Source organism: Pteropus medius, unplaced genomic scaffold (assembly GCF_902729225.1).
Source record: "Pteropus medius unplaced genomic scaffold, Ma_sr-lr_union100, whole genome shotgun sequence".
Classification (NCBI taxonomy): Eukaryota; Metazoa; Chordata; class Mammalia; order Chiroptera; family Pteropodidae; genus Pteropus; species Pteropus medius.
In genome coordinates this window covers 1,485,003-1,499,402 of record NW_024349125.1, presented here as the reverse complement: position 1 = coordinate 1,499,402, position 14,400 = coordinate 1,485,003, and the positions used below count along the sequence as shown (strand labels likewise).

At 44.3% G+C, this 14,400-nt stretch overlaps 1 protein-coding gene across 7 annotated transcripts in view; it reads right to left on the bottom strand.

Annotated features, from left to right (window-relative positions):
- Positions 1-1,187: 1,187 nt before the first annotated feature.
- FANCC (FA complementation group C) overlaps positions 1,188-14,400 on the bottom strand; it is a 234,016-nt gene continuing 220,803 nt past the window's right edge. For 5 of the 7 annotated variants that reach the window (XM_039880475.1, XM_039880474.1, XM_039880476.1 and 2 more), the window contains 2 exons: positions 10,454-10,660; positions 1,188-5,426 (listed from right to left, as the gene is read on the bottom strand). In XM_039880475.1, coding sequence (XP_039736409.1) covers positions 5,283-5,426; positions 10,454-10,660 — 351 coding nt within the window. In that variant the 3' untranslated portion in view covers positions 1,188-5,282. The remainder of the gene's footprint in view (positions 5,427-10,453; positions 10,661-14,400) is intronic. The other 2 variants (XR_005656729.1, XR_005656730.1) reach the window with 2 other exon arrangements.

Here is a 14,400-nt window from a genome sequence, read left to right as displayed (position 1 = left end):
TTTTGGTTCTGTAGGAGTAAAATGTTGTGGTGATGATTAATGACTTAGAATTGTTTGACGAAGTCCGTGGAATTCGTGTTAAAACCCAGTCAGAGGAAAGAAGCCCATTACCAGCACTTTCGGCAGTGGTTAGGGGTGGTAACAGGCTGAAAGAGAGGAAATAAGAAAGGCGAGGAGAGTGGCACAGCTAACATTCATTTCTCTTCTTCCTTGGAAAGCAAAATCAACTTGGATTCCTTGTCAAATAAAGAGGAACGTTCCCCACGCTTGTTCTCACTCTGCATGTAGTACGGCGTTGCCTCCACCCCTGGGGAACAGGACAGGCTCAGGTCCAATTTTCTTTGCATTCCTGGCCCGCTGCTGTGGTTGCATCTTCTCCACCTCCCCCAAGTCCCTGTTCTTGACTCCTGCACTTCAACAAAAAACGTGCCTTTCTTTTGTCCCCTGGATATTTTCCCATTTTTGTCCCAGCACTCCTGTCCCACCAGCGAGAAGGGCTAAAACACCGATAAAACAGAGCCAGCCCTTGGGATGCTCAGGCAAGGGGCTTCTCCAGAAACGTGGCTTATCCATTTGCCATCTGCTTTCTCAGATGCCTTCTGGAAATAAGAGGCCTCCAGTGTCCCATGTCAGGAAGAAAACTGACCATTCAGAAAGCTCGTGTATGCTGTCTGGCCTCAGTAAAGCAGGGCCACCTGGCGTCCTGTAAGTAGCCACAGTGAAGCATGAGCCACCAAATGGAGCTGGGCAGATTCCATCTCCCAGGGGAGCCTATGGAGGCTGCAGCGCAAGGGCCAAGAATCTGTGAAATAGCAGAGCGAGCAAGAGGATGTGGGCTGTGCTTTGTGGGACGAGTTCTGTCTTCAGAGACGGGGAACAATGCACAGAACAATTCAGATTATACTGAGAGGTGATATTCACATCAGGCTTATGGAAAAACATACATGTATATGATACATTTCATTTGGTTTGAGCAACCCCTGCCTGCCCTACAGTCACTCCTTTCTTCCTTGGCAATGGGACCCCAGCTTTTACGTTATCTGGTGGCAATATTCCCAGGCCCAGAGGATAAACCATGATTGGTCTTTTTCAGGGGCAGAGCTATGGAGATTTTATGCAGCCTGAAGCTTCTATAATTGGGGAGTGAAGTTTTTTCTAAGAAAGATTTTATTTTATAAATACAAAGGTAGGCACAACTGTGACTTTTTATTTAGAATGAAATAATGTAGGACAAATTATAAACTTTATAATGGTAATAATTCTACAAATGTCACAAAGTCCCAATGCATAATGTAACCTATGTGAATGTGTGCTCTATAATGCCTTTTCTCCCTACAGATTTTGGCTCTGTCCTTTTTGATCACCTCTTCTTAGGACAGTGATTTTATGCATTTTCTATAAAGAGAAGAGAAAGATAATTCAGTCTTTTCTCCAGCATGCTGTATAAAAAACTTCATTATTAAGACTTAAGAAAATTTCTGAACATCATAGCTAGCTATTAGTAATGTAAAATTTTAAAGCTGTTGTCAGATCTCTGAAAATTTCTGTCAAATTCATTACAGACCCAAACTATAGGACTGGGAAGGACTCCTCCCACACATCCCTTCTTGTTTCTCCTGTGTACCCACGTATCTCAGATGACATGGCCCCTGGACCTGCATTTGTGTCTCAGGCTACCTGAGCTACAGTTCTTGGAAGCTGTTCTTTCACTAGGATGGCCACAGTGACTCTGCTCTAAAGTGATGATAAGCAACCTCAGAGTCCCCTCAGCTGGACTCTGGAAGTGCCTATGGCCAACCCTGTGATGCCCAGTAGGTAGGAATGTACAGACTTACTTTTACTGGTTGCAGTTAAAATCTCTTTACAAATTTTACAAAAAATGAATGGCCAAGGGAGCTGGGGCCTCTTCCAGAGCCTTAGAAGTGGCCGGGCAGTGAAAGGCCCTGAAGCTCAAGCTTCACTGGTGTCCTGATAAATCTGACCCTGGTCTTAGCCCATCAGGGCAGCCGCATTCCCCATCCTTCTGTGGCTGGGTTCTGCCTGTGATTTAAGGGCAGGTCTGGTGTACCTGGTGGGGAAGATGAGGAAACCTGCTGTCCTTTTCCTTCTCGGATGTTGCCAGCAAAGCCTAGGCTTGGCAGCCTTCTTGCAACATGGAGAGGAAAGCCAGCAGAAATTCAGTGAGGCCAGCTCCAAGCTGTAACACTGCTGAGTGGCTGAAGGAGCCAGTTTTCTGGGAGTCTGTGTCTGAGGCCATCAGGTGTCTTCCTTGTTTAAGCCACTCTTTGTCAGATATTCTGCTGGCAGAAGCAGAAAGCATATGTCCGGCACAGATGCTGTGGTGGAAAGAACCCCACTTCCAGCAAACCCCCAATGTGGCCTCTATTCTCAGCCATGCCACTTGACATGCACCTCAGGCCTCAGTGCTTAGCTCTCCAGTGAGGGAATAAGGCTTAGTGGTCTTCGTGGGTTCACTGTGCATTTTCGCCAGAGCCCATTTTTAGCTAGATTCTTATTTCTATGAACATATTTCAAAAAAATTGAAAGAATCCATGTCTGAACTTTCCCAAAAATTCAAGGCAACAGGAAAAGTAGGTAGACTTTACTGAATACATCCCAGCCCGTCTCTTTCTATGCTGACTGGGTTCTTTCCTGGAGTCTGGGCATGGGCCTGCTGAAGAGCTGAGGACACACAAAGGATCCATCCTTGGTTTTCAAGGGGAGGGTGTCACTCCCTACCCGTCCACTGTGCACTCTCTGCCATCTGTGCTCACCTTCACAACAGTGAACGGAATGAGTGACTCCGGCTTCCAAAGGAGTCAGCGGTTCTGGCATGGCTTCCCGGCTACTCATCTGGGTTGGGGGACGCCACCCTTCACCACGCGGCTTTCCTTCGTTTCCACCGGGAGCCTTCCCCGCCTCGTCAGCACCTTTGTCAAGGCAGGGGAAGGCAAAGGGAGAAAATAACATCAGTCAGTAAACCAGAGCCTACTATCTCCTTGTAGAAAGTCTTCACAGACAGTGAAGATTCACGGAAAACAGGGAATGGCCAGGCTGCTGGGCATTCACCGAGGTGAAGACTGAAGTTCTGCCAGCTCAGTCAGTCTGCTCGGTGGCCAGCTCAAATGGCCGAGGCTTGGGAGAACTCAGAGGCTTTGTAAAGGGATTGGGACATACTACAAACAGGCTGAGGTGTGGTCAGGACAGGAAAGAAATCTTCCAGAACCCAGCTTCAATGGTCTGAGGTGGAGAACCATCTTGTTTTTATTGTTTGCTATGAAACTGTGTGAATGGATGTCCACATGGAAGCACACTCCACAAAGGAAGGTCAGTTTTCAGTGGGCGCTCGCTTCGAGAGTTGTTGGCCACCACCACACTGAGCCCTTTTCTTCACGTCCACAGAGACTTATCACAGCTTCTATGGCAAAAGTCAACATAGGTGAGGTGTCCTGAACTCCAAGTGAAGCATATGAAAGTAATGATGATGGCAGTTGGGGTGAAAGTATTTTAACAGTATACCTTTCACACGGTAACATTTCTCAAAAGGCAGGCTCGGGTCAAAAGTTCTTGGAATTTTTCAGATCTTTGGGTGGATGCATATACTGAAACAAATAATTCTCCTAAAAGCTCAACCTCCAATCTAACAAAACTTTACTCATACTTCAAACAGAAGCCAAGACAGGGAGATTCAGAGATTACTAATACATACATCAAATGCATAAAAGAAAATCTGACTCACTTGACAGAATATACACAAAAGAGCATACAATCAATACAAGAATAAACCTAAAAAGAAAAAATATCTTCAATTCATGTGAAACAAATATTAACCTTGGAGATACCAATTCCTTATTAGAAATTTCCAGTTCCCATTTCACTTAACAAGACAACTGATATGTAATCTCTTCCGTTTCTAGAACAAGTTGTGTACCCTCCCACCAGCCATCTTTGAGGCAATATGAACTCTTTTGGTAGCTGTCAGTGTTTAGTAAACATAAAGCAAAGAGAGTTAGCACTAGAACTGTTTTCATTTTATTGCTAAGCACGGTTGCTCTCCACGGCAGGGCCAGCACACTTGCCTGCCATTCACTAGTGGTCGCTGTCACAACTACTTGCTACTGGGCTTCAGTGGGCTCTCCTTCCCCTTGGCCTGCCCAGGGGGTGCCCCAGGGGAACGCCTGTTGCTGAAGAATTTCTTAGGGAAACAAGAGAGTGTGGCTTTATCTCAAATCTCTGTGGATTAAAATAAACACCAGGAGGCTACAGCCCTCTCTGGTGTAACCCATTTCTCTTGAAACATACTTCAATAAATCTTACTTTTCCTAAACTTTGCTGATCTCTAATTCTTTACTGCGTCAGCAGAAAGGACCAAGGCCCCCCAGCACCACCGGGACAATGACGGACTTAGATCGCCTCCAATGGTAACTTAGGAAAAAAGCCTCAGGTCTACTGACCAGAAACAGAGTTTTGGTCAAACTAAAGATGACATCTTGCAGCTCCACACCCATGAAGATGGAATGACCCTACCAGCATCCCCTTGAAACCGGACTGAACGACACCATGACTGACATCAGGACCTGATGCAATTATCAACTGCCTCCTATCCTAGCTCCAACCAATCAGTAGAGTCCACGACCCCAGCTCTCTCAGCTACTAATGAGTTTTCCTCTATAATAACCTATCTCCTAGAGGCCTTCGGGGAGCCAGATCTTTGAGTGCTTAGCTCAGCTGTGTCTCCTGGCTTGGTACCATTTCCTTAAAAAAAAACCCTCTACTTTGTCTGCTGCAAAAATAAAAATAAAAAATAAAACAAAAGAAACACCAAAAACGACCTGACTTCTAAAAAAGAGATGTGTGGAAAAGGATTAAGATAACTTTCTAAACTGATCAGTGGTTCATATCAAGTTCTTAATCAAAAGACTTTGAAACACTCAAATAGTTGTGCACCTTGCTTTGATAAGGGAAAAACAGGAAACAAAAATCTGTCCTCCCATCCAAGCCTTTTCTTTAGTGATTCTCTAACTGACATCGAGGTTGAGTAGGTACACAGAGTGCTAAAGGCATAATCCAAGTCATTAGTGAATAAATCTGACTGAGTTTGGGCTAAAGAACCTGTCTTCTCATTTTCTAAACTATGTGCTGCCAGATCTTGCCAAGATATTTATGGCTCATTGTTACAGCTCACAGAGGCTATTCATAACATAAAGAGATCCCATCATTTCATCAAGTGGCTCCAGAGAGCCTGGGCCCTGCATGGCAGCTACACATTCAACGAATCTGTGCTAGACTTTTGCGTGCAGTTCTGTAAGGAGCTCTCTGGCCAGTTTTCTTGATGTTGGGGCTTCCACGCAAAGACGATCCCATCTGTACAAGGTCTGGTCGAGAAAGCCAATAATCTCATGGGTTACCTCATCAGTTTGAGCCATCTGCAATGAGGACAGAGAGAAGCCAAATTAAAACACTTTCCAGACAGATTCGTCTCTTTGTCCAGTGGACCAATTGTAACCATCCTGCCTCAAAAAAGCAGCCGCATTCCTGTCAGCTCCAAAGGGCTCTTGTTTTGTTTTCAAGGTGACTAGCAAAGCAAGTCTGTTCTCAGAGGTTGGCCATCCACTGAGCAGAGTCATTTCCTGATGATCACGCTGTCCTGAAAGAATGGCTAACAAGCAAGCACCACAGTTCCTGGAATGCCAGTCACACGCTTTGGGGAGAAAAAGCAAATAAACATGCTGGGGCTTGACTTTCTGTAAAAGGCTTACACTAATATGAGAACTGGAAAATGCTGAAAGGAAAATGCCACCTGTTTTCACATGAACAGCTTTACAAATAGCATTCTTGGGTCAGTAACCAGGCCACTTGTTTTTTAAAGGCATAAGGTTTTAACACCTGATTCTCAAGGGAAGCAGGAAATGCAGGAATTGTTAGTCCCACTAAATACAGCCTCAAGGCATTGAGTTGTTAGTGCCCATAAGTAATTTCCTAAGAATTTAAGTTCAGCAAAAAGGGAAGGGCAAGAATCTCACAATTTAGCTGCATGAAGAATTTATTGTGATTTTTTTAGACATATGCCACATTAAGAAGCCATTGGTTTTATAGAGTAATCTACATATTTGTTTTATGGGTATTAGTTTATATTGAACCCTCCATCAAATATTTAAGTAGCCACAGCAGCCCATAGATAGCTTCCTCTCTGTTTCCACATCAGGCTCTTCTGGTAGGGTGACCAGCCATCCTAGTTCCCCTGGAATTACCGTAAGCCCAGGACCCTTCCTGGCACCCATCTCTGTCAGTCAAGGCAGACAGTCTGGCCTCATGTGAGCTTCGGTGAGCGCAGCATGGGAGGGGTGGGGGCATACTTCCAGCGTTAGACTCAGCCATCTACTGGGGCTCTGCTGGAGGAGGAAGGGGGCAGGCTGCCAGCTCAGGTGGGGTTCACTGTGGCTCTTGGTGGCTGTATTGTCATCACTTGGTTTTTACTCAGAAACCACAGATGCTGTAGATGAGTTTCGTCACATGCAGTCTCTGTCCTTTGTGGATGAAATAACATGAGCCTCCCTGGTACACCTTAATAACAAAACAATTAATCTACTACTTAGTAGTAGATTAGGTGAAGACTGCCTCTTGCACCATTGCCCAGTGATCCCAGGGGCTCCCCCAAGCCAGAAGCAGGGAAACATAGCCATTACAGATGAATGTGGAGGTCACCTGATCTAATTACACATCATCTTTGCATCATCTTTGCAAACCAACTCAACTCCCACACTGTACCATTCAAGGTCTCCAGTCACATACAGAAACCTAACTGCAGCCGAGGTTGGAAACTGCATCCTTGCAGGGCTTGGTCGAGGCGTGTCAGTAGACGGGTTAAGTTCATTTTGAGTTCAGCAACGACAGGACTGAACTCCATATTTCAGATTCTAGCTAACTTTTAGCTGTTATTGCTATGGTCCAGCCACCAAAGACGGAAGGGGAAGGAGAGAGAAACATGAACTCAGGCCAGGAGGCAGGAGAGGATAAACCTCAAGGGCAGGAGGAATCCAGACACCAACCAGGCTGTTCTTGCCTCATCCTCATCAGAGGTGCAGAGAAGAGAGTAAGGACGGTAGACAAAGAGAAGAGAGTGGGGTAAAAAAGCAGAAGGACAAGAGATAGGAAGGCACGGGGAATCTGAGGAATGAGTTAGGCGGAAACTCTCAGAAGCCAAAGGCCAGCGCGAGTGGATCCTGGGGCCTGTGTGAGGAGCCCCAGGAAGCAGTGGGCTGGCAGAGGCTGGCCAGGGGTGGGGGAGGGACAGCAGGAGGAGCTAGAGGAATAAGACGCCTGTAATGAAATGGAGCTACTCAGCAAGATGGGGTCCCCACTCAGAGAGGGCATGGAAGGCAGTGAAGAGACAGGGCTCAGACACACAGCCCCTGCTGTTAGGTCCCCCAGCCGGGAGCATTCACAGCTCTCCAAAGCTGATGCTGAGACAAAAGGGACAAGACCAGGACCCAGGCATGGGGGCTGGCTCTGCTTGGGCCTGAGTTCACATCAGAGCTGGGCCTGGGCCTAGGTCCCAGGGTGGTGAAGCCAGAGCCACTGGCACAGAAAGGTTGCCCACCAAAGCCAATTATGTCTACAGTCTGGCCGCCACCTGCTCCCAGGCCAAGCAGACCTGACTCAGGGCTCCTTCCAGGGTGATTGCAGAGAGAGGAACTAACGAGAAGGGAGAAGACGAGAAGCGCAGGAGAGGCTGGCACTGTGCAGAGGACTCCTCCATCTGTCCTGTTTGTAGCTGCACTAGCCAAGCTGCCTTTGGCCTGTCAGGCGACCACTGCAGAAAAGCTTTTGAGTTAGGAAGGCTGGTACGTTAGTAAAAACAGTTTCAGAACATCTGTAAAGATAGTGTCCAGAAAGCTCTCTGAGCTACGATGGGCTCAAGATGCCCAGATAGTTAGCACCCACCTGCTAAGAAGCTAGTGCATGAAGAGAAACACTGGCATTTTATCCTTTAATGAATTTTTGCAGCTGAGTTACTTATAAAATTTAATGAAGATGCACTGGGGTTTTCCGTGTTCCCTCAGCATCAGGTATTAATGTATGGCTGAGGTTGAACTGTTTTCTGGAAATGGGCTGCCTGGTACAGGCAGCAAACTTGAACTCTGTGACATGATCTAGCTTCTTCATCACAGCAGCTTCTCTGTGAGTGAGTACTGAGTGTGGTCCATTTTGAATGTGGACTGTTTGCCTGGAACAGATGGAAATGAGGCAGAGATGACTGAAGCAGAGATTTGGGTGTCTCTGAGGAGCTTTATCTGGGTCACGTTCTCTTACACGCCATGGGCAGCGCTGGGCTGTGATCTCCCCGGCCTGTGTTCTCAATCCCAGGGTGACAGGACGGGAGAGGAGCAGAACAGGTGCTCCCCAGGGAGAGGGAGCGGGCAGGCTCCCACAGGTGTCCAGAGCATGGGCAGGAGGTCAGTGGTCACGTGACAAAAATGCTGCCAACACTTTCATGATTCAAAAATGCCTGCTGTTGACTTTTTAAAACAACTTATTTTTGAAAGTTTTAGATTTATAGTTTTACTGAAAAGATAATACAGAAATCACACATCCCCCACATCCAGTTTTCTCATTATTAACATCTTACATTAGTGTGGTATATTTGTCAGACTTAATGAACCAATAGTGATATATTTTTATTAACTAAAAAGTCCAAACTTATTCAGATTTCCTCTGTTTTTCTCTAATGTCCTTCTGTTCCAGGATCCCACCTAAGATATCACATTACATTTAGTTGTCCTGTCTCCTTAGGCTCCTCTTGGCTATAACAGTTTCTCAGACTTTCCTTGTTTTTGATGACCTGGACAGTTTTGGGTAGTACTGGTCAGATATTTTGTCAAATGTCCATCAATTGGGGTTTGTTTGGATTTTTCCTCATGATTAGACTGGGGTTATAGGTTTTGGGGAAGAAGACTACAGAGGTAAAGTACCACTTTCATCACAATACATCAAGCGTACATGCTGTCAACACGATTTATCCCTGCTGATGTTGACCTTGATCACCAGGGAGTGGTTGAAGGGTGACTATTACAACTTATACTTGGACAGAGATAAAACTGTGTGGTACAAAGACATACGGACGTTTTTTAGCTTTCATCAATGGAGTGCTCCTACCCCAAATGGCTTTCGAAGGTGTGCAATTTGTAAATGCACACACAACAGATCATTGTGTACAATTCAGTAGCTTGAAGTACATTCACAATCTTGTACAACCACAGCCACTATCCATCGCCAGAACTTTTTCATTATCCCAAACAGGAACTCTGTATCCATTAAATACTAACTCTCCATCCTTCCCTCCCCTCAGCCCCTGGTAAACTCTCTTCTACTTTCTGTCTCTATGAACTTATCTATTCTAGGTGGCTTATATAAGTGAAATCATACAATATTTATCCTTTTGTGACTGGTTTATTTCACTTAGCATAATGCCCTGAAGGTATATCCATGTTGTAGCATAAGTCAAAGCTTCATTCGTTCATTCTGAATATTCCATTGTATGTACGGGCCACATTTTGTTCATTCATCACCTGCGGATGGACATTTGGGATGTGTCCACCTTTTGGTTATGTTTTGTTTATAACAGCCATCCTCCTGGGTGTGGAGTGATACCTCATTGTGGTTTTGATTTGCGTTTCCCTAATAGCTAGTGATGTTGAACATTTTTTTTGTGTGTGCTTATTGGCCATGTGTACATCTTTTTTGGAGAAATGTCTGTTCAAATCCATTGCCCATTTTTGAATTGGGTTATTTTTCTGTTGTTGAGTTGTAAGAATACCTCACATAGTCTAGGTATTCTTACCACATATGTGATTTCCAAATATTTTCCTCCCATTCTGTGATTTGTTTTTCCCCTCTTTTGGGAGTATTCTTTGATGCACACAAGTTTTTAGTTTTGATGCAGTTCAGTTCATCTATTTTTTCTTTTGATGCTTGTGCCTCTACTGTTATTATCCAAGAAATCACTGGCTAATCCAATGCCATGAAATGTTGCTCACTTTTGACCTGAACCATTCTTTAGTCCCTATGTCAGCTAGACTTCAAGAAGGACTCTTTGTATTTAATGAACAAAATTCTTTGAACTACTGCAGTGAGCACATTGTCACTGAAGTCTTATTTCTCTTTATGCATTGAAGGGGGAGACAGGAGACCTAGCTTTTACTACAGGCTCGGGCAGTAAGCCATGTGACCCGAGAGAAGTCACCTCATTTCTCTGAGCCTCCATTTTCTCTTCTGTGACATGAAGCTGTTGTGCTGGGCAGGTTCTGGGGTCTGTCCCAGCTGTCCACCTCACTGCCTACCCATCCATGATTGGACAGTATCCTGGTACACACACACACGCACACTCTTCAAAAGCCTGACCCTTGGGTAGAATGTGAATGAGAATTAGGATGCTAGAAAAGGGGAGACTTACGAGGGCGATGACTTCCCGGGCAACTGCGTGGCCTCCAGGAGCCCAGAGCAGGAAGTTCAGGAGAAGGCACCTGATCAACTGTCGACAGGCAGGCGGCCTGGGGTCACCGCCTTGGCTCTCTCCTGCTGCTGTCTGTAGCTCCCTGGCCGAGAGGGTTGGCCTTCTGAGCAGCTTCATGAGGCGGCCAAGCACTGACTTCACCTCTACCTGGGAAGTATGATTTCAAAGGTGAGAGATTAGAGAAGAGTCAGGACAAGTATGGTTCTAGGATTTATCTGGAGCTCTGAAGCAACTCCCTGAAAGAGAAGAGAACCGGTGCCTGAGGGAGGGCAGACAGAGGCGGCCCATGTCTCAGTTTACACATTGCTCCACACAAATTCAAATGGGCGGAATGGAATTTTCTTGACTTTCTTTCGCCTCGCTCACTAAGCAGCTAGGGCACCATGCCAGGAATTGACCTTTTTTGTATGAAAGGAAACAGAGAAAAGTCTTAAGCAAAATGTAGTCAGATTTTTATTTTGTGAGAAAAAGAACAAAAAGGCTTCTTGAAGGCTAGCTCACTATCACAGCCACAGATCAGTTAAAGCCCCATGCAAGCAGACTGCCACTGTGCCAGTGTTCGGGTAAGAATGAGGTTTGCCTTTTGCCTTTTGCTATAGTTGGGAGTGGGGTGGGAAGGAGGAGGACGAACACACACACGGACACAGACACGGATGGACGGACGGACGGACGGACGTACACATACACACACACACACACACACACACACACACACACACACAGAGTTTTAGACACTGGGATAGTCTGTTCATACAAGTTTAAAGCTCAAGCAGTAGTCATGAGTCTGTAGAATCCACATAATAATTGATTGTTATAGGTATGTGGGTTGTTTTTACATAAAAAATATTTATTTTATGCTGAGATTTCTGCTTGCTGTAAGAATGGTACATGAAGTTGTAACTTGGAAAACAAAGCAAAAAACTGAAAGCCATAGATCCAAAATGCCACATGGAACTCATGAACAGCTACGTTCCATCATTTTTTAAAGAATACTTAGGCCTATTCTAAGAATTCCCATGACCAATTTTATGGATTTTGTGTGGGTCTTTTTTTCTGGACGTTGAGGCCTCATTCAATGAAGTCTGTCATAAACTCCAGTATGCTAGGAGTGCTGTGTGAGCTATTCTGACAATACAGGACCGTGAGAAACTGCACCGCGGGGCTCTTCCATGGAGAATGGCAGTGTTCCGACAGGAGAGGGCCACTCTTACCATCTCTCTTCTCTCAGCTGGGCCCAGCCTGCCCTCGGCGGATGGCCATCTACAGGAGCCCAAGACCGTCTTGCGATCTAAACGGGTCTACAAAAATGTCAGGGCTTAAGAAGTTATGCCTTCATATCCATTTTCTTTTTGTCCAGTATTCCCTAAGACTTGATCATCTTCCTTTCTATTTCATCCCAGACTGTTTTTTCCCTTCAAATGCCTCCCTGATGCCAATAGCTTTAAATGCTTTCTAATTTTTTCAGGAGAAAGAAATAAGCATTCTTTTCTAAGTATTACTTTTTATCCTGCATCATGAAAATTTATATATGCTCACAGTAGAAAATGTAAGCAAAAAGGTAAAAAGAAAAAAATTAAAATGACCTATAACTCCACCATCTAGAGACTCATTGTTAAAAACAAGGTTTATAGCCTTCTCATCTTTTTTCTATGCCTTGTGAACACAGAAATCACTACACACAATATTTTCTCTCTTAAAGTTTTCTCTTCACAATGTACTTTAAGCAATTTACCATATCTATAGCACATACTCTTTAAGAACATGATTTTTCATGGTAGAATGCTATTCCATAGCTAGCATGTACCATGCTTTATTTAGTCAGAATGCTTACTATTGAAAGTTTAGGCCATTTCCAATTTTTGCAATCATGAACAATGCTGTGATATTCTTGTACATATATCTTCATAAGGATGTTTAATTGCTTCCTTAGAATAATTGCCAGGAATGGAATGATAGGGTTAAAGTGTATAAACTCTTGCCTAATTCTTAAGAGTATACAAATATAGACGTTTTTTGTTTTTATCACGATCCAATTCAAAGTTAGCGAAGGAAGATGAACACTGGCGGGCAGGAGCACGGTCTGCAGAGAGGGGCAGGCCTTTGTGCAGCAGTGCACATTCCGGGCACGGATAGTTACTCCTTGCTCCCCTGATCGTGAACCTCAAGGACGGCCAGCAGAGGCAACAATACCAGCCATGGTATCCTACTGTGTATAACATAGTACCTGATTTAATTGCTCCTTTTAAGGCAAAGGCACAGATATTGTTGAGCTTGATCAAAGCTCACAGTCATGCTTTCAAAAGACAGTTTTTTAAGTCATCCAATAGACCAATGGTATTAAAGCTCACAAACCTAGGAGAGTAGGAGGTATGTACTACTAGTTAAACTAGGGAAACTGGGCCCCACCTGCTCCGTGGCACAGCATACATGCCAATGCCTCAGGTGGGGCACACCAGGGAGGAAGAGATTCTGGGATCAAAACGTGAAGCAGGACTTCAATCACAAGGTGAAATAAATGGCTACCTCTGACAGAACAGCTAGGAAGGAAATGGACATAATGGCACTAACCTACTCTGAGTGTGCTAGTCCATTTTTATCCAGGACGCCAAAGCATCCTCCGAGTAAGAGCTCTGCATAGGTTTTATTTTAAAAAGGAGCAACATAACTAGTTGAAAGATGTCCCAATGCAGAACTTTCTAGAAATACATCTTATCAGATGATCTAGTTCTCTGTACTTCAAAAGTGAATCTGTTAATTTCTATGATCAATATGGAATTTAACACATAACTTACCAACTTAGCTTATACATATATAAAGTATATATAAGAGGGCTTTAGGAATCAATAGAGCTTCACACATTTTAATTACTATCCAAATTAAGATCATGAAAACATACATTAGGATTTTCCTTCATTAGTTTAATGTGATATTTTTAAGAGGGAAGAAATAGTAAGCTTTCTTTTTAATCAGATAGCGATCCTCAGATACATATGTAGATTTATGTTAGTTCTAAATAGTGTTCTATTTTTTATCCAAAATAAATTATTGCCAAACTTTAACTTTTTAAAATCCCAAACTCTTGACCCTGTCATGCAAGCCTTTAAACAAGTATAATATACAGACATATCTGTACTGGTCTCTGGTTTTTTCAAACAACAGAAAACATCAAGCAAATAGGAGTGCTGCTCTTTACATAAAGGAACCTGCTCCCTTTAATGATTAAAATCAGCAAAAAGCACTGGCAGTTGAAGTTTTAAAAACCAACAAATAAATGTTTGCAAGGGAGGTGCCAGTGCCTTTAATCAGAGCATTGCTTCCTGTAATTATTATATTCCACATAAAATAACAACTGTCTTTGCCACAGATAGTTAGCCAGGCCTGTATTTAGCTGCTCTATTATTTAGAAAATGACCAAGTCCTTTTTCAGAAGCAAAGTGGTTAATATCATGTGATTACTTTAGTAAGAATTCTAAACAAAGCCGGTAATGTGAGGATCTGCTGAACAATCCAAGAGAGCGGTAAGTGAAGACGGAAGCAGATATAGCCAGGTCGCTGATCGGAAAGAGGACAGGGCTCCTCAGAAGAGTGGTCAGACTATGAACAGCATCCCCTGGAGGGTGCAGCCCCGGGTCAGGCACGTCTGTAGATGAGGGCAGCCAAGGCAGCTGAGCAAGAACAGATAGAATGACCTGGGAGACTGGAGAGCTGCACCTCATCTCCTTGGTGCTTCCCAGGAGAGCAGAGTGGCAATGCCTGGTTTCCAGTCAGCTCTGTGAAGACAGGAAACTGTCTCCAACCACCAGCCCCCACTCAGTCACTCATCCAGGTGACATCTGCACGCTACCGTAATGAAACTGGAGCGCTCAGTGCTTAGATACCTGGGGGTC